This window comes from Carcharodon carcharias, chromosome 2 (genome assembly GCF_017639515.1).
Source record: "Carcharodon carcharias isolate sCarCar2 chromosome 2, sCarCar2.pri, whole genome shotgun sequence".
NCBI classification, from domain to species: domain Eukaryota; kingdom Metazoa; phylum Chordata; class Chondrichthyes; order Lamniformes; family Lamnidae; genus Carcharodon; species Carcharodon carcharias.
In genome coordinates this window covers 104,183,093-104,204,887 of record NC_054468.1, presented here as the reverse complement: position 1 = coordinate 104,204,887, position 21,795 = coordinate 104,183,093, and the positions used below count along the sequence as shown (strand labels likewise).

The following is a 21,795-nucleotide window of genomic DNA, read 5'->3' as shown; positions in this document are numbered from 1 at the left end:
ATAATAATGTAGGGATAAAGACTTGGTGGGGGGGAGACGAAGAGTGAAGGGTTAACTCTAACATGAATCTAATAACAGCTACTGAGCATGTGCATAAGGAGCTATGTCATAATGAGATCATTCAGGTTCTTTTCACTCATCTTTCTCTAAGAGAGGAGCAGTAGCTCTGACCTGACGTCTTGTAATCTTGTATATAGTTAGTTACATAAATAAAAGTACTTTTAAGGAAAGACCTTTGCCTTACCCTGAACTCTTACTAGACACCCAAGGTCTTCCGAGACAAATCAACAATAACACTTCTAAAGTACTTCACTGGCCATAAAGCACTTTGGAATGTCCTGAGATCACCATATAAATGCAAGATTTCTTTCAGTAGCTTTTTGACTGCAGCATTGAGGAGCACCCAACATTGGGTGTTTTGAATTGATGTCCCCCAAGATTAGCATATTGTTCCCAAATAGGAGATTTATTTTGAATAAGTTCTGTGGTGGAAAAGTCCCTGTTGGATATAGACAGACACAATCTTTAGTGGCATTTCTCATTCTAGGTAAGCATTGGAAACGCACACTCTAGTCCATTGGCAGCACCAGATGCATTACTAGGTGCAATGTATTGGAAAACTGCTTCTTTCTTCTCCAATCTAATAATTCTGTTGCTCAGTAGGCTAAATTGGTCTATCAGTAATTGAGACCGATATCGTCAACAGTAAGAACAATATTTTTCTTGATAACTCTCCCTTTTATTCCATATGCTTATAATGTTCAAATGGCTCGGAGTTTCTGCTAGTTTCCATTGGCCGGGATTTTCTGTGCCCGCCAGCGTTGAGCGTGTTCGGTGGCGTGAGTGGACAATATGACGAGGAGGCCAAAAATCGGTTTTACGGTGTTGTGAAATCAGTTTGCGATGTCCGCTCCGCCCGCCAATCACATTGCTTGATGAATCACATCACATTGTTTGATGAATACCAGCAAACATTTGTGTTGTCATCATATTATTTGATAGCTAATCCAAACAAAGTGAGCAGGCCATAGTCTGGATTGATAACAGGTTTTGAGGATTCCAGTTTGTTTCCTGCCCCTTTATCACAATAATTGCTACTAGTATTGCTGATCTCTGTACATTCACAAGATGTTACAGTCAGAGTCTTTGCTGCAGTCATCTTTGCATATGTTTAATATTCAGCCTTCTTTCTCTTGTCATCTGCCTTCTGGGTATTTGTACTACCTTCTATGATGACAGTTTTGTGCACATGCTGGGCAGAATTGGCACAGGTGGCAATATAGCTTCATATTTTGGCAAAGAATGCTAGAAGTTATGTGACCCTGCCACACTAGACACAGCTAGTGCCGCTCTTGGACTCTGCAATGCCATAGCCAAATCAATGACTCTTGAGCAATTGAGCAGCCAAGGCTGGAATATTTCCCCCCTCACCCTTGTAAAGGAGAGAGTAAAAGCTTAAGCTACTTTAGCTACCTAAAAGGGTATTGTCAGGTTTCTAGTGGGTCAGTGTGAAGAGTTTTATGAGGAAGCTTCTTTTGTAATTCACTATTCCAGGAAATTCTTCACTTCCTCCAATGCTGATGGCTTTACTTTTTTTAAATTCATTCATGGGATGTGGGCATCGCTGGCTAGGCCATCATTTATTGCCAATCCCTAATTGCCCCTGAGAAGGTGTTAGTGAGCTGCCTTCTTGAACCGTTGGAGTCCATGTGATGTGGTGTCCATCCGCTGTGCTGTTAGGGAGAGTGTGCCAGGATTTTGACCCAGCGACCGTGAAAGAACGACGATATATTTCTAAGTCAGGATGGTGAGTGGCTTGGAGTGAAACTTCCAGGTGGTGGTGTTCCCATATGTCTGCTGCCTTTGTCCTTCAAGATGGTAGCGGTTGTGGGTTTGGAAAGTACTGTCTAAAGAGAGTTGATGAGTTCATACAGTGCATCTTGTAGATGGTACACACTGCTGCCACTGTGCATTGGTGGTAGAGGGAGTGAATGTGGATGGGTGACAATCAAGCGGGCTTTGTCTTGGATGGTGTCAAGCTTCTTGAGTGTTGTTGGAGCTGCACAATCAAGCAAATGGACAGTATTCCATCACACACTTGACTTGTGCCTTGTAGATGATGGACAGACTTTGGGGAGTCAGGCCGTGAGTTATTTGCCGCAGGATTTCTAGCCTTTGCCCTGTTCTTTTTGCCACAGTATTTATATGGCTAGTCCAGATCAATTTCTAACCAATGGTAACCCCTAGGATGTTGATAGTGGAGATTCAGCGAAGGTAATGTCATTGAATGTCAAGGGGCGAGGGCTAGATTCTCTCTTGTTGAAGATGGTCATTACCTGGCACTTGTGTGGTGCAAATGTTACTTGCCACTTGTCAGTCCAAGCCTCAATATTGTCCATGTCTTGCTGCATTTGAACATGGTTTGCTTGTTGCCCTAGCTTCGACTGTTCACCCAGCTTCTGCTAGTTCTTTGGCAGGCCAGTTATTACTTTTGTTTTTACTTAGCTTCAGCAGCCCTTTTACACTGTCCAGTTCTGAAGGATAAGAAAAAAATTGCACCTCAGTTAGTGGAGTTAGATTAATTTCAAGACTGTGAAATCTGCTTCAGGACAGAGGTCACAGGAATTGCAACAGCAGCTGCCTGCCACCTAGATGTGCATAACTCCATTAGATTTCTGTAGATATTCTGATTCCAGAATTTCAGGGCTCCAAGCCCACCAATTGTACTGGAATCACACCCGCCAGTGCCCTGTATTAATGATTCCCATTGGAGTTTCTGCAGTCGTTTCCTGTGCTTCATTTGCATGAGGCTACTGGGCTCAAGTGGCACTTTTCATGCTTCCTTGGTGTTCACTTGTCTTATGTATCTTTCCATGTCTCTCCCAACCCCAACTCCCCAAACTCACCTGCAGAATCAACACTATTTCTACTGGTCCCTAGCAATGCAAGGGAATTGTCCAGGACTTTGGGATCCAGGATGCTAACTAGGTCTGGTCCCACCTGTAGGGCCCATGTGCATTCTTATGGAGATTGGTTTAACTAATTTCTCAAACTACTGTCTGCCACGTATAGCCCAACTCCCTACCCAAGGCAAGGACTAGGAATTCCAAACTTAGATAGTCCCACCCTAAGCCCTGCCCTAAGCCAGCATTTGCTTTGTAAGGGCTGTGACTTCTACAGAATGTCTGTATACAGAAATATTTTATACACTGAAGGCTACAGTGCATGTTTGATTAAAAAAAATAGATGCACAATAGGTAGGAAGATAAATACGAATATACACAGTGGGATAGCTTGTGAATTTGATACTGTATTGCCAAAGATGGACTTGGCACATGCAAAGGCGGGCTTGCAAAATACAAAAATAAAATGATTTGTCTCCAGCAAATTTTCCGTCAACCCATGTTCAATATCATGATTTGGACTTTAATTGAACTATGTGGTTAACATGAATTCAAATCCTGCAGTAAAGTATTCTCCAGGATGGTGTTCAGTGCCCTCTACAGTTCAGTGTTGGAATAATCACAATAAAAACCCAAACTGAAGAGCATACTGCCCAAAAATTTTACATACAAATATAAAACAATACTCTGCCTACAAAACTACCTTTATAAAAGTCTGATTTCTGTTCTTGGAAATCCACCCCATGGCTCCTCCACCAATCCTCCTCCCTCCCCTCCATCCACACAATGAGCCCCTGCCCCCACCCCAGAACAGCAACACAAAACAAAGAGGAAGGGTAAAAATTATTTTCATTCTCCCTCAATTGTTGCAGGCTAACTAATAACCTGAAAATCTGGAGCAAAAAAACTCTATCGAACCTACCTCCCAACCTACATTGTCCCAGCACAATCTTACTAAGAAAGCTGGATACATCAAAACATCTATTCCTGAAGCACCATGCAATCAAATTGTACAATGGATTCATAAAATATATATGTAGATCCTGACTTTTATAGAATGATGGTAGTGTACACTTTCACAAAATATACCTGAAAGTAAGTTGGAATGTATGCTTTTGAAAACTGAATAAAATTATTTTTGAAAACATCTCCAGAGTGTATGTGACAGAAGCTTTACAATGTGGATTTGCTGTATCAAAAAACCCATTCACAGGGTAAAGTAGCAAATGGAAGCAGAGCTCAGAGACTAACCATAGAGTTCAGCATTTGCAAGTACCAGGCAAACAAATACTCATTGTCAGAAATAAAATGAAATGGCCATCAACTACTGAGATGGAACAATATTCAAGGTGGAATATTCCATCACTGTGGTCAAACACTAAAAGGTTCTGACATGAGTGAGATTTTGAATTTGTGCTGTTAAGAAAGGATGGAAGAGAAGAAGAAAGATGACAGACAATAAGAACAAAATAACAAATAATAGCAAGCAGAATGCTATTGGACATCCAAATGATTTACCAGAAAAAGCACTGAAGGGAAAGATAATGGAAAGGTGATACTTTATCTGCCAAACAAGGACCTCAAGAAGCACCGTAATGCTTTGAGTAAAACAGACTGAAGGCCTAAAACTAGAAAAAGATCTTCTTCAAAAATCCTATAAATCTTCAAGCACGCTAAAGAAGGTAATCTGCTCAATTTAAGAAGAACAACATTTTGTGGACAAATTATTCACGTTACCCCACAAATAAAGTTATTAGGGGGCTGTCTGTTTGAATCAAACCCACAAAGCCAGGAATATGGGCTTGATATTAACACAATCCAGCTCAGTAATATCTGATAGTAGTGAAGGAGGTAAGATGTCCCTCAACACCTTAACAGGTTGTAATACAAAAAGCTAGAAGAGGGGTTTTCTTTCTTCAATAGAATCAGAAGACCCAATTTTAACTCACTCAAAACACATTCACTTACAAAGTTAAAATCAGGCCCAAGGTGATAGGGGATAATATAGTTTTCCACGTCACAATTTCTTAGAAGCATAGAGTATACGGGAGGGCAAAAAAGAATTGTGATTTGACAGTATCACAGACTGCAGGCAGATGAGGCTGGATGGAATTAATGGGAGGCATCGAGATCTTTCTGCTGATAATAAACCTTCTAAGAGGGTTAGTAATTTTAGTGATGAATGATGCCTATCTGATAGACCTACTTGTTGTCATGATTAATGCTCCAAGTTGTAAGAACTTCAACTTGGATTTATATTGCACCTTCAACAGAATTAAAGGTTCAAAGGCGCTTCACAGGAACAGTATAAAAAACAAAATTTGACACTGAGCTGAATAAAGAGATATGAAGCAGACAACTAAAAGGGTATATTGTAAGGAGTGTCAGAAAGGAAGAATGAGAGGTGGACAGGCAGAAAGGGTTAGGGATCAAATTCCAAAGCTGAGAGCCTTGGCAGACAAAAGCATGACTGCCAATTGGCGGAGCAATTAAAATTGGAGATGCTTAGAGGCTAGAATCAAGTATGTCTGATGGTTGTAGGGCTGGAGGAGATTACAGCTATCCATCATTTAGCGCTTCTATTGTGTTCCTAAAGAAAGCATGCTAAGCCAAAATATGCTAAATGAAAATCACTTTCACATAAGAAAACAAGTAATAAGGGTGAGTTATGTTCCTGACTTGTTAATTTTGTAAGTATGTTGGCTGTAGTGAACTTAACTGGCCCAAAGATCCTCTTACGATCTCTTAATAACTTACTTTCTACTTAGCTCCAGTTCGCCACTTCACGCCTCCAACTCACTGCACTCCAGCTTCAGCTTGCCCCTTTTTGCTCACCACTTCCCTCCCTGACCCTACCATTCACCGCTTTTCCTGATCTTCCCGCTCGCCATTTCCCTTTCCCAACCCTCCTACTCACCGTTTCCCTGACCCTTCCGCACACCACTTTCCACCCTATCTTCCCACTGGCAGCCCCCCTTGCTCCCTCTCAGCCCCCTTGCTCCCTCTCAACCTCTTTCAGCCCCTCTCCCGAGCCCGTGCTCACAGTGAGGGCTCGGGAGGAGGGTAGCACGTGAGGTGGCATGTGGGTAGCAACGAGAGTTTGGGACAGGGATATAGCAAGCCGGAGGCAAAAACAGAAAATGCTGGAAAAACTCAGCAGGTCTAACAGCATCTGTGGAGAGAAAAAAAAAACAGAGTTAACATTTTGACTCTTATGACTCTTCTTCAGAGCTAAAGAGAACGAAAAACGTAATGAAATTTATATTGTTTAAGGGGAGTGGAGCAGGTGAACCTGGATAGAAGGCCAGTGATAGGTGGAGGCAAAGAGAGATTGCCGGAGATGTCATGGACAAAAGGAAAAAGGGGTGTTAATGATAGTGATTCTGGTTAAAGGAGGTACTGATGGTGGCATTAAGGTCAGAAAGTAGAATGTGATAATAGCAGAACAAGGGTAAGCACTCTGGAAAGAACAACATGAACAAGTGACAGATGGCCCGTGTGGGGGTGGGGTGGGGGGAGGGGATGATGATGGGAAAAAAGATTGAAAATAGGATAAAGGGTGGGGATAAAACAATGAATAAAAAGGAAAATAAATAAAAATAAAGTGGATGAAAAATAAAAATTAAAAAGTGAAAAATAAAAATTGAAAAATGAATATTGAAAAAAGGGGATAAAAAGGGGATGGAAATGGAGGAGACAGTTCATGATCAAAAGTTGTTGAATTCAATATTCAGTCCAGAAGGCTGTAAAGTGCCTAGTCGGAAGATGAGGTGCTGTTCCTCCAGTAAACGTTGAGCTTCACTGGAACAATGCAGCAGACCAAGGACAGACATGTGGGCATGAGCGCAGGGTGGAGTGTTGAAATGGCAAGCGACAGGGAGGTCTGGGTCATGCTTGCGGACAAACCGAAGGTGTTCTGCAAAGCGGTCACCCAGTCTGCATTTGGTCTCTCCAATGTAGAGGAAACCGCATTGGGAGCAACGAATGCAGTAGACTAAATTGAGGGAAGTGCAAGTGAAATGCTGCTTCACCTGAAAGGAGTGTTTGGGCCCTTGGACGGTGAGGAGGAGGGAGGTAAAGGGACAGGTGTTGCACCTTCTGCGATTGCATGGGAAGATGCCATGGGAGGAAGATGATGTGTTGGGGTGATGGAGGAGTGGACCAGGGTGTCCCGGAGGGAACAATCCCTACTGAGTGCTGGCTGGGGGGGTGGTAGGGTGGGGGGGGGGGTGGTGGGGGGTGGAGGAAGGTGAAGTGAAGATGTGTTTGGTGATGGCATCATGCTGCAGTTGGCGGAGGATGATCCTTTGAATGCGTAGACTGGTGGAGTGAAAAGTGAGGACAATAGGGACCCTATCATGGCTCTGGGAGGGAGAGGAAGGTGTGAGTACAGAGGCACAGGAGATGGGTCAAACACGGTTGAGGCCCTGTCAACCACAGTGGGTGGGCAACCTCGGTTAAGGAAGAAGGAAGATATGTCAGAAGCGCCACTTTAGAAAGTGGCATCATCAGAACAGATGTGACGAAGGCAAAGGAACTGAAAGAATGGGATGGAGTCCTTTCAGGAAGCAGGGTGTGAGGAGCTGTAGTCGACGTAGCTGTGGGAATTGGTGGGCTTGTAGTGAATATTGGTGGACAGTCTATCACCAGAAATTGGGACAGAGACAAGGAAGGGAAGGGAAGTGGCAGAGATGGGCCATGTGAAGGTAACGGAGGGGTGGCAATCAGAAGCAAAACTGATAAATTGGACATCCATGGTGAAGAGGACCTAACCACCTCCTCTTTGCCATGGATGTCCAATCTCTCTATGCCTCCATCCCCCATCAGGATTGTACGAGGGCTCTCCGCTTCTTCCTTGAACAGAGATCCGAACAATCCCCATCCACCACCACTCTCCTCCCTCTAGCTGAACTTGTTCTCTCACTGAACAATTTCTCCTTTAACTTGTCTCACTTCCTCCAAATAAAAGGTGTAGCTATGGGTACCCACATGGCCCCAGTTATGCCTGTCTCTTTATGGGGTATGTGGAACATTCCTTGTTCCATTCCTACTCAGGCCCCCTCCCACAACTCTTTTTGCAGCACATCGATGATTGTTTCGGTGCCGCTTCATGCTCTCGTCTGGACCTGGAAAATATTTTGTCAATTTTGCTTCCAATTTCCACATCTCCACTTTCCAAAGCGGAGCTTCTGACATGTGTTCCTTCTTCCTTAACCGAGGTTTCCCACCCACTGTGATTGACAGGGCCCTCAACCGTGTCCGGCCCATCTCCTGCGCATCTGCCCACACACCTTCCTCTCCCTCCCAGAACCATGATGGGGTCCCCCTTGTCCTCATTTTTCACCCCACCCAGCCTCCACATTCGAAGGATCATCCTCTGCCATTTCCGCCAACTCCAGCATGATGCCACCACCATCTTCCTTTCACCTCCCCCCCCCCACCCCCCCACCCGACAACTCTCACCCTGTCGGCATTCTGTAGGGACCTTTCCCTCCAGGACACCTTGGTCCACTCCTCCATCACCCCCAACAACTCATCTCCCCCCCATGGGACCTTCCCATGCAATCGCTGAAGGTGCAACACCTGTCCCTTTACCTCCTCCCTCCTCACCGTCCAAGGGCCCAAACACTCCTTTCAAGTGAAGCAGCATTTCACTTGCACTTCTCTCAATTTAGTCTTCTGCATTCGTTGCTCCCAATGCGGTTTCCTCTACATTGGAGAGACCAAATTCAGACTGGGTGACCGCTTTGCGGAACTCCTTCGGTCTGTCCACAAGCATGACCCGGACCTCCTTGTTGGTTGCCATTTCAACACCCCATGTTACTCTCATGCCCACGTCTGTCCTTGGCCTGCTGCAATGTTCCAGTGAAGCTCAACCCAAACTGGAGGAACAGCACCTCATCTTCTGACTAGGCACTTTACAGCCTTGCGGACTGAATATTGAGTTCAACAATTTCAGACCATGAACTCTCTCCTCCATCCCCACCCCCTTTTATCCCCCTTTTCAATACTCATTTATCAATTTTTATTTTTTCATTTTTATTTTTTATCTACTTTCTAAAATTTATTTTCATTTTTATTCATTGTTTTATCCCCACCTTTTATCCTATTTTCAATCTTTTTTCCCATCATCGTTCCCTCCCCCCACCCCACCCCCACACGGGCCATCTGTCACTTGTTCATGTTGTTCTTTCCAGAGTGCTTACCCTTGTCCAGCTATTATCACATTTTACTTTCTGACCTTAATGTCACCATCAGCACCTCCTTTAGCTAGAACCACTATCATTCACATCCCTTCGACCTTTTGTTTATGACATCTTTGGCAATCTCTCCCTTGCCTCCACCTATCACTGGCCCTCTATCCAGCTTCACCTGTCCAACACCCCCTTAAATAGTATAAATTTCATTACATTTTTCGTTTCTTTTTAGCTCTGTGGAAGAAACATAAGGACTCAAAACGTTAACTTTGTTTTTTCTCTCTCCACAAATGCTGTTAGACCTGCAGAGTTTTTCCAGCATTTTCTGTTATTGATTCAGATTTCCAGCATCTGCAGTATTTTGCTTTTATCTTAGTGAGCTGGAGGGTCAGGATAGTGGTGGCGAGCAGGATGGTCGGGAGAAGGAATCAGTGAGCGGGGGAGTGAAGCAGTGAGCAGGAGGGTTAGGGGAGGTGAGTGACGAGCGGAGGGATCGGCGATGGAAGAAACAAAGTAGTAGCCTGTTTTAAAAAAACTGAGCATGCATAGGAACGACACCAAAATGAAAATAGAGGTAACGCTATTCGTGGAATATCCTAATTTACAAACCGCGCTGAAGCAAAAACGTGCAATAAGAACTTGTTTTGAATGGTGGATACCTGTACAGAGATGAAGAGGAGCGAGGCCATGCAGAGATTTGTAAAATAAATTTCACTTGAATTCGTTGTGGCAACATTATCATTCTCCCATCAGTAGTTAATACACAGAAATTAATTTCAACAAATTACCTGAATGTTCCTTATATTCAACAACTTCTGATTGCCATGAATCTTTTCAGCATTATAGTTAGCCATCTGTTCCTTTACATCTACTGCACTACCTCGATCAACCTCCTTTTTTACCTCTTCAAATAATTCAATCAAGCTGGTCTGACACAAACTTACCTGAAACAAATCCATGTTGGCTCTCCTTGATTAATCCATGCCTTTCCCAATGAATGTGTATTTTGTCCCTGGTAATAGTTGTATTCAATTTTACTCAATAATCATCTTGAAATTCCATAAGACCATAAGACATTGGAGCAGAAGTAGGCCATCGGCCCATCAAGTCTGTTCTGCCATCTAATGAGATCATGGCTGATCTAATAATCCTCAACTCTACTTTCCTGCTGCCTTTTCCCCATAACCCTTGATTCCCTTACTGATTAAAAATCTGCCTATCTCAGCCTTGAATATACTTAACAACCCAGCCTCTACAGCCCTCTGCGGTAAAGAATTCCACAGATTGATTAGCCTTTGAGGGAAGAAATTCCTCCTCATTTCTGTTTTAAGTGGGCACCCCCTTACATGAGATTGTGCTGTCCGGTCCCAGACTCTCCCACAAGGGGAAACAACCTCTCAGTATCTACCCTGTCAAGCCCCCTAAGAATCTCATATGTTTCAATAAGGTCGCCTCTCATTCTTCTAAATTCGAATGAGTACAGGCCCAACCGACTCAACTTCTCCTCATAAGAAAAGCCCTCCATCCCCGGAATCAACCCAGTGAACCTTCTCTGGACTACCTCCAATGCCAGTATATCTTTCCTTAGATAAGGCGACCAAAGTTGTTCACAGTATTCTAGGTGTGGTCTAACTAGTGCCTTGTATAGTTTTAGCAAGACTTCCCTATTTTTATACTCCATTCCCTTTGAAATAAAGGCAAACATTCCATTTGCCTTTCCTATTACCTGCTGAACTTGTATGCTAGCTTTTTGGGATTCATGCACGAGGACCCCCAAATCCCTTTGTGCTACAGCTCTCTGCAGTCTTTCTCCATTCTTCCTGCCAAAGTGCTTAACCTCACACTTTCCCACATTATATTCCATCTGCCACGTTTTTACCCACTCACTTAACCTGTCTATATCTCTCTGTAGACTCTTTGCGTCATCCTCACCACTTGCCTTCCCAACTATTTTTGTGTCATCCTCAAACTTGGCGATAGTACATTCATTTCTCTCATCCAAGTCATTAATATATATTGTAAATAATAATGATTGCAAATAATAGGCTCCAGCACTGATGCCTGTCGCACTCCACTCGTTACAGGTTGCCATCCTGAAAATGCCTCCTGTATCCTAACTTATTAGTTAGCCAGTCCTTTATCCATGCTAATATACTGCCCCCAATATCATGGGCTCTTAAGTAGCCTTATGTGTGATACCTTATCGAACACCTTTTGGAAATCCAAATGTATTACATCTACTGGTTCCCCTTTATCTATCCTGCTAATTACCGCCTCAAAGAATTCTAATTCATTTGTCAGGCATGATTTCCCCTTCATGAAGCCATGCTGACTCTGATTAATTAGATTATGCATTTCTAAATGTTCTGCTATTACATCCTTTATAATAGACTCTAACATTTTCCCAATGACAGATGTTAAGCTGACTGGCCTATAATTACCTGTTTTTTTTATCTCCCTACCTTTTTGAATAAGGGTGTTATATGGCAGTTTTCAATCCTCTGGGACTTTTCCAGAATCTAAGGACTCTTGGAAGATTACTACCAGTGCATCCACTATCTCAGTAGCTATTTCCTTTAATATCAGTTTAAGATATCCTAGATTCAAGTAAATTATTTGCTATGTCAAATAAAATTATAACAAAGTTTTGCCTTGAGAATGCCAAATATAAAAGCTGAGAAACAAATACTGAAGACCAGGAAGTTTTTATAGTTCACTGGTTTGGGATGGCTGGAGGTTTATGAACTTTCAAATTCAGAATTTGTTTTAGTTTGCTTCTCATTTAATAGTAAAAAAAGTTATTTTCCTTTACCATTATCACAATGTTATACAATACGATATAGACTGATGCCTATTCTCTTCCAATGAAACTCAAGCCAGTGGAACATGAAGTATCTAACTTTCCCATCAAAACTTTCTGATTCCTTGGCAGGAAATAATTGAGTTTCTTCTCCACTTTTCCCTTCTTATTGGCCCAGCTCAGATCAAATTCTTCGTTTTGAAAATTAATAGAAAAGTGATGTCCTACCACTTTACAAATGGAATTCCAGAGACCTTCTAACCCAGCGTACATACATAAATACTTTAAATGATTGTTTTAAATCCAAATATTTACCAATATTCACCAAGATGTGAAAGCTAATCATTAATTTTGTTTGTTATAGCTGGCTCAGTGATTGCACTTTCACCTTCGAATGTGATGGATTCAAGCTCCACTCCAAGACTTGAGCACAGAGGGTGGAATTTAATGGACACCCCTCCCAACGTGAGATTGGAGGCAGGGGGGCATTTAACCAAGCAAGAGCGTGCAAGGTGGGAACCCCGCTGCCTCCCCACCTCCACCCAATTAAGTCCAGGGTGGGAGGTTTTATGGAGGCCTTCCCTCCAGGATGCTAATCGAGGCCCTTTAGTAGGCAATTAATGCCCATTACTTGCCATATGGGGAAACCAACAAGGAAACCATATAGGGGTTGCTTGCAGCCTCCCGTGGAGAGCCCCTAATTTAAAGGCCTTCAGTGCCTGATCGAGGGAGCCAGCATCGGGAAGGGGGGACTAGCTGAGAGCCACCCTCCTTGCTGCTGATTCTCTGCCACACCTCCAGCTGGTGTCTGCTCCCCATAAACCCCATCCCACTCTCAATTACCTGTGGTTTGGGCCCCTCGTTGTTTCGAGACCTCTACCTGGGTGCACTACATGGATGCAGCCGTCACTGCTCCTGATGAGGCTGCTTGTAATGGAGAGCGGCCGGCCTCTGATTGGCCAGCGGCTCTCTTAGGGAGAACAGGATTTCCGCCCTGGTGTTCCTAAATCCTGGAGAAGCCCAACACTGGACACTTAAATGCCCGACAGACACTTGATTCCATCAGGCCTTCCCCAGTTGAGGTGATGTGGGGCTCTCGTCATTCCCCAACCAAATAGTGAGACCCCCTTCACCAAGATTAAATTCCACCATAATCTAGGCTAACATTTCAGTACAAATAATGAGTGTGTGCTGCATTGTTGGATGAGTTGTCTTTTTTGGAACAGAAATTAAACTGAAGGGCGCAGTTTTCTTGCTCAGGTGGACATCAAAGATCCCATAGCATTATTTGAAAAGTACTGGTGTTCTCCAAGGTCCAGCCAACATTTATTGATCTATCAACTCTAGTACAACAGAATGACTGGTTACTTATTTCAGTTCTTTTCTTTTGATTTTGCTGTGCATAAATTAACTGCTATGTTTGCCTACATAATGGTGGCCACACATCAAAAGAGATTGATGTGTTGATATCTTGTGAGAGGCATCCTAAACTGCAAGCTCACTCTTTCCTCAGACTCTCTGTTCATTCAAAATGTAACTAAATTCAAATTTTAATATCTTTCAGCAAGTCATATGGAAAAAGCAATCCCTACAAGGAATTAGTAGCTCCATTACCTGGCCTTTCGAATATGTAGCACTGGAACATAATCCTTTCTATAACAGATGAAGGCCGAATAGTGCACACCGTCCACCCTCCTATACTGCGGCATGGGTGCAAACAGGACAGATACAGCAGGATCTGATGTGGAAGTAAGACAAATCATTACTAGATTTACGTGATTGAATAAATTTTTAAAAATAGGAAATATCCAAAAATGAAGAACGAGATCTCTAACAACTCAAAATAATCTCTTACCTAGGGCAACTTTCTTTCGAACAGCAAGGATTATAAAGTGCAGTTCTCGGATGGCACCAAAGACGGTCCTATACCAGTATTGGAAAAAAATAATCTTTTTCATAAATTTTGGTTACATTGGTTAATGAAGCTCAAGAACAAGAATCAATGAATATCATTTACATATTACAATATTGTACATAATTGTTATTATTTCTGTAGGGGCTATCAAGCATAACCTCAGTGCAATATCTGAAGAAATGACGAGCAATCAAATAATTACACTGGGACATTTATCTAAATGTGAAGAAGTCGTCATGAAACTAAAATTTATAAATCATGCAAACATTAAAACTAACATAGTACATAAGACCCTAATCAGTTTATATGGCAAAAAATGCTACTCAGTGGGCAGAATTTTATAGGGAGGCGGATGGTGCATGCATATTGCTAGGCAGCAATACATGCCAGGGTCGGTCTATACAGCTTAGGGGGAAGACAGTGGTGTAATGTCACTGGACTAGTAATCCAGAGGCTCAGACTAATCCTCTGGGGGCACAGGTTCAAATCCCACCATGGCAGTTAGTGGAATTTAAATTCAATTAATAAAATTTGGAATCGAAAGCTAGTCTCAATAACGGTGACCACGAAATTCATTGATTGTCGTAAAAACCCATCTGGTTCACTAATGTCCTTAGGGAAAGAAATCTGCCATCCTTACCTGGTCTGACCTACCTGTGGTTGACTCGTAACTACCCTCAGAAATGGCCCAGCCAGCCACTCAGTTCAAAGACAATTCGGGATGGGCAACAAATGCTGGCCTTACCACAACGCCCAAATCCCATGAAAGAATTTGAAAAAAATGAACAGAGAGTGGGAATTTTGGCTGGCAACTCTAGCAGTAGCCAACAGCACCAGAACTCAGCAGTGGGTACTGCTGGGACTGTAAGGAGGCCCACAGAGGTTGAAAATGGAGGCCAGACCCAGGGCCAGAATTTTTCCCTCGTTGGGCGCGCGTGATTGCCAGCCCGGCAGTGGTTGGGAAACGGGCCCTGACCGCGATTTCACGCGCACTGGAAAGCTCAGCACTGCTGGGGTGGGGGCAGGAAGAGGGCTGGCGATGACATCACCGCGGGTGCTGGTGAGTGCTTTGGGAGAGCACCCTTAAGGCAGACAGCTCCCTCAGGGAGCTGCAAATCTGCAAATAATAAACTAAAGCACAAAAAAGCTACAAAAAATGTCCATGCAGCATAGTCAAGCACCTGAAAGTACACCTCATAAAAATGCTGTCTCCAGAGATTTCTTTTTATTTTATTTCCTAATGGAGGTTTCATCCCGCACTTGGATAAGGTTTCATCAAAAAAGTAAAGACCACTTGGCTGATTGGCTCATCCCCCAACCATAAGGTTGGACAGGCCACAAAAAATCACATTCAATTGTGCCATTAATGGGCTTAATTGCCCACCCAATTGTCTGCAGGTGCGCTGCCGACTGCCGTGTGTGCCTGCCGAGTGAACTATCAGATGAGTGTGCGATGACGTTGGGCGCTTGCACGATTTTATGCCCGATCATGTCGGGCAAGTGCCCGGCCGTGGAATGTAAAATTCTGCCCCAGTGAAGTTCTGGGCTTTTAGGGTGGAAAGGAATCTGGGAGCCTAGGGGGTGGAGGGGTGTGGGGGGGATGGGTTTTGAAGGCCATGAGGAGGAACAAAGAGGGTTTGGGGGGGTGCCTCCATTGTGCACAGGGCACTCCCTCGAATGATGTTCCCCCCTGCTTTCCCACCTTTTCAATAAAATTATTTTTTTACAAACGGCCTTCTGACTCTCGCCTGCCTGCCCATGCCAACTGTGTTGTGGCACGGCAGCATATTATTCAGGTCAACTGGCTTGTTAACAAACTCAATTGTCCATTAATGAGAATTTAAAAAAAACGGCAGGCAGACTGCTGTTCGGCACCCAACCACCCACCACTATTACGGGGTTGGGCAGCAAGCTGATGGGTTAGCCGTCCATCATATTTTACATGCCCCCCTGAAAACATGTCAAGCATGGGGGTGGGGTCATAAACTACAGCCCAGTTCTTCTTTCTCTCACCTCCAACTTACACATTTAGACCTAAATTTTCCAGTCCCGCCCACTGCGGGAATCATCATGGGTGGGACGGACAATTTGACAGACTAGCAAAGGCCCATTGACTTTGGGTGGGAATTTCTGGTCCTGCCTGCCGAAAATCCTGCCCTTACTTACACACACATAAACACACTGTAAAAGGACAACAGTAGTCCAATAATGAACAAATAGAGAAATCAGAAGTGAAGTATTATTTTGCTGAAAGTCTGTCTATCAGGGATCCATATTTCAGGTCTCTTACCCTCCAGCCCATTTCTGGAGACTCACAGGAGTCACCTACATCTTAGAGCAGTTCCATTCATTTCAAGCCGACTGCAGCTTCAGACTAGATGGGAGCTGAACCTAAGGCACCTAAGTGCAAACTTTTGTGATAGTCTGTTTTCTTCAGCTTGGATAAGTCCAGAGCAGTTCTCAGGCTGGCCAAATTTTGCCAACACAATTAAACAGGAGCCACTTGGGTTGCAATTGGCATTTCCACATTACCTTTGTCATCAAAAGGGGAAAAAGACCAAAAATGGCAGGTCTCCATGGGGTTAAGAATTCAAAGTATTATTGAATATTCTGATTTTCACGTAAGTATTGAGAGGATAGTTTCAAACAATAAATATTCCTCTAGGTGGACTTTCCTCTTTTAAGTGATCTGTGCAATGTCACTTTATTCTTTCTAAGATAATATTGAGCAGAATTGTTAAGGATCATAGGTTACAGCTAAATAGTAAGTGGCATCTTTTGTTAGAATTTTGAAACTAATGTAGTTTTGAATAGACAGGTCATTTCTCCACTTGCCCTTCACCTCTCAAAGTCTGAGATATTCCTCCCACCTTTCATCTTTGGTGTGACCCCATATGTCTTCACCTCAAACCTGCTTCCATTCTGCTCCAAACCATCCAAGGTACATCTAATCAACAACTCTTAAAGTGGCTTTGCAAAGATTTTTTTCGCACAGTATCTAAGCGTATTCATGTGGTGGAATGCATACATTATCTATAATTAAGAAATATTGTCTAATACACAACCTACCTGACTATTTCTTTAGCACAACCAACTGCAACCTCTGGTTTTGCCACAAGCAAATGCATAAAAAGGGTGTTCAAAGGCTGCCAAAATTTTAAAAAATGTTGTATGTAAACATGAATCAGCTATAGAAAAATCTGAAACACTTAAATAAAACCATTTAGAGTCACATTTAGCCAGTGCCCAAAATGTAGCCTATAATACTTGCATACCAGAAACCAGAGAACAGATAAATGTAATTGGAAAAACTCAGCAGGTCTGGCAGCATCGGCGGAGAAGAAAAGATTTGACGTTTCGAGTCCTCATGACCCTTCGACAGAACTTGAGTTCGAGTCCAAGAAAGAGTTGAAATATAAGCTGGTTTAAGGTGTGTGTGTGGGGGGCGGAGAGATAGAGAAAGAGAGAGGTGGGGGGGGGGGGGGGGGGGCGGTGTGGTTGTAGGGACAAACAAGCAGTGATAGAAGCAGATCATCAAAAGATGTCAACGATGATCTGCTTCTATCACTGCTTGTTTGTCCCTACAACCACACCACCCCCCCCACCTCTCTCTTTCTCTATCTCTCCGCCCCCCACACACACACCTTAAACCAGCTTATATTTCAACTCTTTCTTGGACTCGAACTCAAGTTCTGTCGAAGGGTCATGAGGACTCGAAACGTCAACTCTTTTCTTCTCCGCCGATGCTGCCAGACCTGCTGAGTTTTTCCAGGTAATTCTGTTTTTGTTTTGGATTTCCAGCATCCGCAGTATTTTTGTTTTTATCTTAGATAAATGTAATTGTTTTCTGCAAAAAACAACTTTCAGCACAATATAGGGTTCAACAATCTACAAGAAACATATGAAAGGTAACATTCCTCTACTCATGCATGACTACATAATTCGCAATTCACAATGGTCAGCCATAAACTGAAGTGAAATCACAGCTTTCCCACTACAAAGTGTTTGTTATATTATAATTATGGAGTAGAAGGGGTTGGGGGAGTAGAAAGGATGGATGAAGATGATGGAGGGAAAAGATGAACAGAAAGGAGGGCCAGAAAAATGAGGGATGGGGGAAAGGAGTGAAAGGGAAAGGAGAGACAAAATGGCAAAACTGTGAGGGACAGGAGCACAGAATGATTGGAGGAGGAAACAGGAGTTAAGCAGGTTATTTCGAGTAAAAGACAAGAAAGGAAGGGAAGAGGTCGAAGGAGAGAGAAAGAAGGAGTAAGGACAGAAAAGAAGGAAGAAAGTGATATGGGGTAAGGGGAGAATCCAGGTTGGGGAGACAGGGGGAAGGGAGTCTTCAATAACACAATAAAACGGAAATAAAGAAATTGCTGTCATTGATTTTCCAGAGGGTGCACTGTGAGGATCCAAAGCTTGCAATCAATGGAAATCAATGAGAACTTTGATTCTTATGCTTAAGTTCACTGTAAAAATCTTTGAAAAAGTTATACATTGTTGAACAAGGAGTAACTGGGTTTTGTAATAACATACTAATGTCATAATTACTGTTAAACATTCTCACTGGCCCTGAAAAGATAATGTGAATTTGTAGAATGTCCAATTTCTCCATAACGATAAAAAAAATTTCAAATTTTTTTTGAAGTGCTATTGTTATTTTTTAAGTTGGTTTATCTTTACTTTAGCTTCTATTTTAATACAATCATAATTTATTTCACCATCTGAAAACTTAAAATGGAAGCACTTAATATCCTTCTCTTTCATCTGCTTAGTTTGCTATGTCAATACTTCAGTGCAATTGGTTGCTCACTGGCTTGGGGACAACACTGCTGCTGCTGCCAAGACATCTCCTTGACTTGATGCCAGATTTAAACTACTGTGAGGAAAGAGGAAAATCACTCCTGAGTAATTGCTAGATCTTTGTGGGCAGCTTTCGTTGAGGTCAGTGGCAAGCACTTTTGCTTCACTGCTCACTACAAAATCCATGCCAATGACAACATTAGCAGGAAACATATTTATTGTAATGATGAAAACATTTTGTTAATCAGGTATGCATAATATTTAACATTCAAAAATATTGAATAATTTCTGGTTTCAACTCACTGTGCATTTTGAACTCGGACCATACGTATGTAACCAGGGTTCCCAGTTGTTTTGTTCAACAGCTTCAATATTTGGATAATCTAAGAAAGCGGCATGAGCTATAACTTCATTCTTCTCATTTTCTACAGTCACAGATAGATTTGCCCTTTCGCTAAAAGTGCAAGGAAAAAGACAGAAGTGTTAAAGAAAGAATGAGCGCCTTTCATGTCCTCAGAACATTCCAAAGCACTTTATAGCAAATGAAACACTTTTGAAGTGGAGTCATTGTTGTAATATAGGAAATGCAGCCAGTTTGCACGGAGCAGGGTCCCACACACAGTAATGAGATAATGCCCAGATAATCTATTTTGCTGTTGTTAGTTGAGGGTAAATATTGGCCAGGACACCTGCTCTTTTTCAAATATTGCCATAGGGTCTTTTATGTCCACCACAAAGACGCCTAAAATATATCGGACCACATGTTGCATTCCTAGCACCTGCCTAAAACAGGCAGTAAACTCCATACATATGTTAATGAAGGCCCAAATGCCATTTTTTTTGAATTCTTACTGAAAGTGGGCTCATCTGTTTCGAATGTTGGGTTTGTTGCATTTAGGTTGTCTTGCTGTCGCTATGACCTATGTGCGGCCACCGATAAGTATATGTATTCTCAAAAACTTTCACGTGTAGCCAGAAGAAGCAAAAGTGCTCCTGGCTCCACAGTACTACTGAGGGCTGCTGCTGGCTGTTTTTTTAAAAATTATCCATTGAATATGAAGAGGATGGAACTTAAATACAAAGGCATTATAATTTAATAAATGTATACATACGTAAATGTTACATATATAATGGTACAAACTTGTAGGGAGATCTAGGGTCTCAGCAGGTTCATAATCTCAAAATGGCCATGAAGGCATTAAGAGAGGTAAAAAGCCTTCCTATGGGGAAGCAGAAGAAAAGTGCAAATATAATCAAGTTGAGCTGCTGTCTTGCACTTTTAATGGCTTTGGAGCACCACTGAAAGACATCTAGTAATAGATCTCACCAATCTCTAGTGACTTTACACTTCTATCCCCCCACCAGGAAAGCCTCACCTTTTCTTCTGGTACCACTTCCTGCTCTTGCCCCAAACTAATTCACATCAACTTTACTTCCAATTTCCACCCCTTCCCACCTTCACATGGTCTGTCATTAATTCTTCCCTTTCCTTCCTCAATTTCTCCATCGCAATATTTTTGGATAAGCTGTCCACCATTATCACCATAACACCTGCCCCTTTACTTCCACTCTCCTCACCGTCCAAGCGCCCAAGCACTCCTTTCAAGTGAAGCAACATTTCACTTGCACCTCCCTCAATTTAGTCTACTGCATTCGCTGCTCCCAATGCGGTTTCCTCTACATTGGAGAGACCAAACGCAGACTGGGTGACCACTTTGCGGAACACTTTCGGTTTGTCCACAAGCATGACCCAGCCCTCCCTGTCGCTTGCCATTTCAACACTCCACCCTGCTCTCATGCCCACATGTCTATCCTTGGCCTGCGGCATTGCTCCAGTGAAGCTCAACGCAAACTGGAGGAACAGCACCTCATCTTCCAACTAGGTACTTTACAGCCTTCCGGACTGAATATTGAGTTCAACAATTTTAGATCATGAACTCTCTCCTCCATCCCCACCCCCTTTCCGATCCCCCTTTTTTCCAATAATTTATACAGATTTTTCTTTTCCCACCTATTTCCATTATTTTTAAATGTATTTCTATCCATTGTTTTATCTCTACCTTTTAGCCTATTTTGATCCCTTCCCCCCACCCCACCCCCACTAGGGCTATCTGTACCTTGCTCATCCTGCTTTCTATCCTTAATTAGCACATTCCTTAGATAATATCACCACCTTCAACACCTCTTTGTCCTTTTGTCTATGACATCTTTTGGCAATCTCCACCTATCACTGGCCTTCTATCCAGCTCTACTTGTCCCACTCCCCTTTAAACCACTTATATTTCACCTCTCTTCTATTTTTCCTTAGTTCTGTTGAAGAGTCATATGGACTCGAAACATTAACTGTGTTCTTCTCCGCAGATGCTGTCAGACCTGCTGAGTTTTTCCAGGTATTTTTATTTTTGTTTTGGATTTCCAGCATCCGCAGTTTTTTGCTTCTGTCACCGTAACCCCATGACTTTCACAGCTACCTTGATTACACTTTGTCCCATTCGCGTCCTGCAATTTCATTCTCCCAGTTTCTCAATCCTGACTGCACTTCTGACATTGCAAATTTCCACACCAGATCTTCTGATATATCTTCTTGTTACCTCAACTGAAGATAAACTCCACTGTGGCTGATAAAGCCCTCAACTGTGTCCATCCCAATTCCTGCACTTCTGCTCTCACCCTTTAGCCTCCCTCTCAAAACCACAGTAGGGTCCCCCTTTCTTCACCTTTTGCTTCACAATCAACAGATCATTCTCTGCCATCCTGCAGCATGATGCCACTACCAAACACATCTCCCCTCCCTGCTTCTTTCTGCATTTCTTGCATTTCCTCCACAACACCCTTGTCCATTCCACAATCACCTCCAACAATCACTCACCTTCCCCGGCACCTTCTCACCCAAACACAGCAGACATAACACCAGCCCTTTTACCTTCCCTCTTCTCACCATCAAGGGTCACAAAGAGTCCTTCCAAGTGAAATAGTGATTTACTTGTATGTTTTTCAATACAATATAGTGTATTCACTGCTCACAGATTCCAAATGTAGATTGGGTAATTGGTTTGCTGAACACTTCACTTAGTCCACAAGCATGTCTCTGAAGTTCTGGTCACTTGCCATTTTAATTCTCCATTCCACTCCCAATCTGTCCTCGGCCTTCAAAAAGGCTTCAACGAAACA

General features: G+C 42.8%; 1 protein-coding gene across 1 annotated transcript in view; it reads right to left on the bottom strand.

Annotated features, from left to right (window-relative positions):
• Positions 1-21,795, bottom strand: part of cfap61 (cilia and flagella associated protein 61) — a 218,996-nt gene that overhangs the window by 182,951 nt on the left and 14,250 nt on the right. The window contains exons 3-6 of the mRNA XM_041206097.1: positions 18,928-19,078; positions 16,885-16,961; positions 13,756-13,823; positions 13,515-13,638 (exon numbers count right to left, since the gene is read on the bottom strand). Coding sequence (XP_041062031.1) covers positions 13,515-13,638; positions 13,756-13,823; positions 16,885-16,961; positions 18,928-19,078 — 420 coding nt within the window. The remainder of the gene's footprint in view (positions 1-13,514; positions 13,639-13,755; positions 13,824-16,884; positions 16,962-18,927; positions 19,079-21,795) is intronic.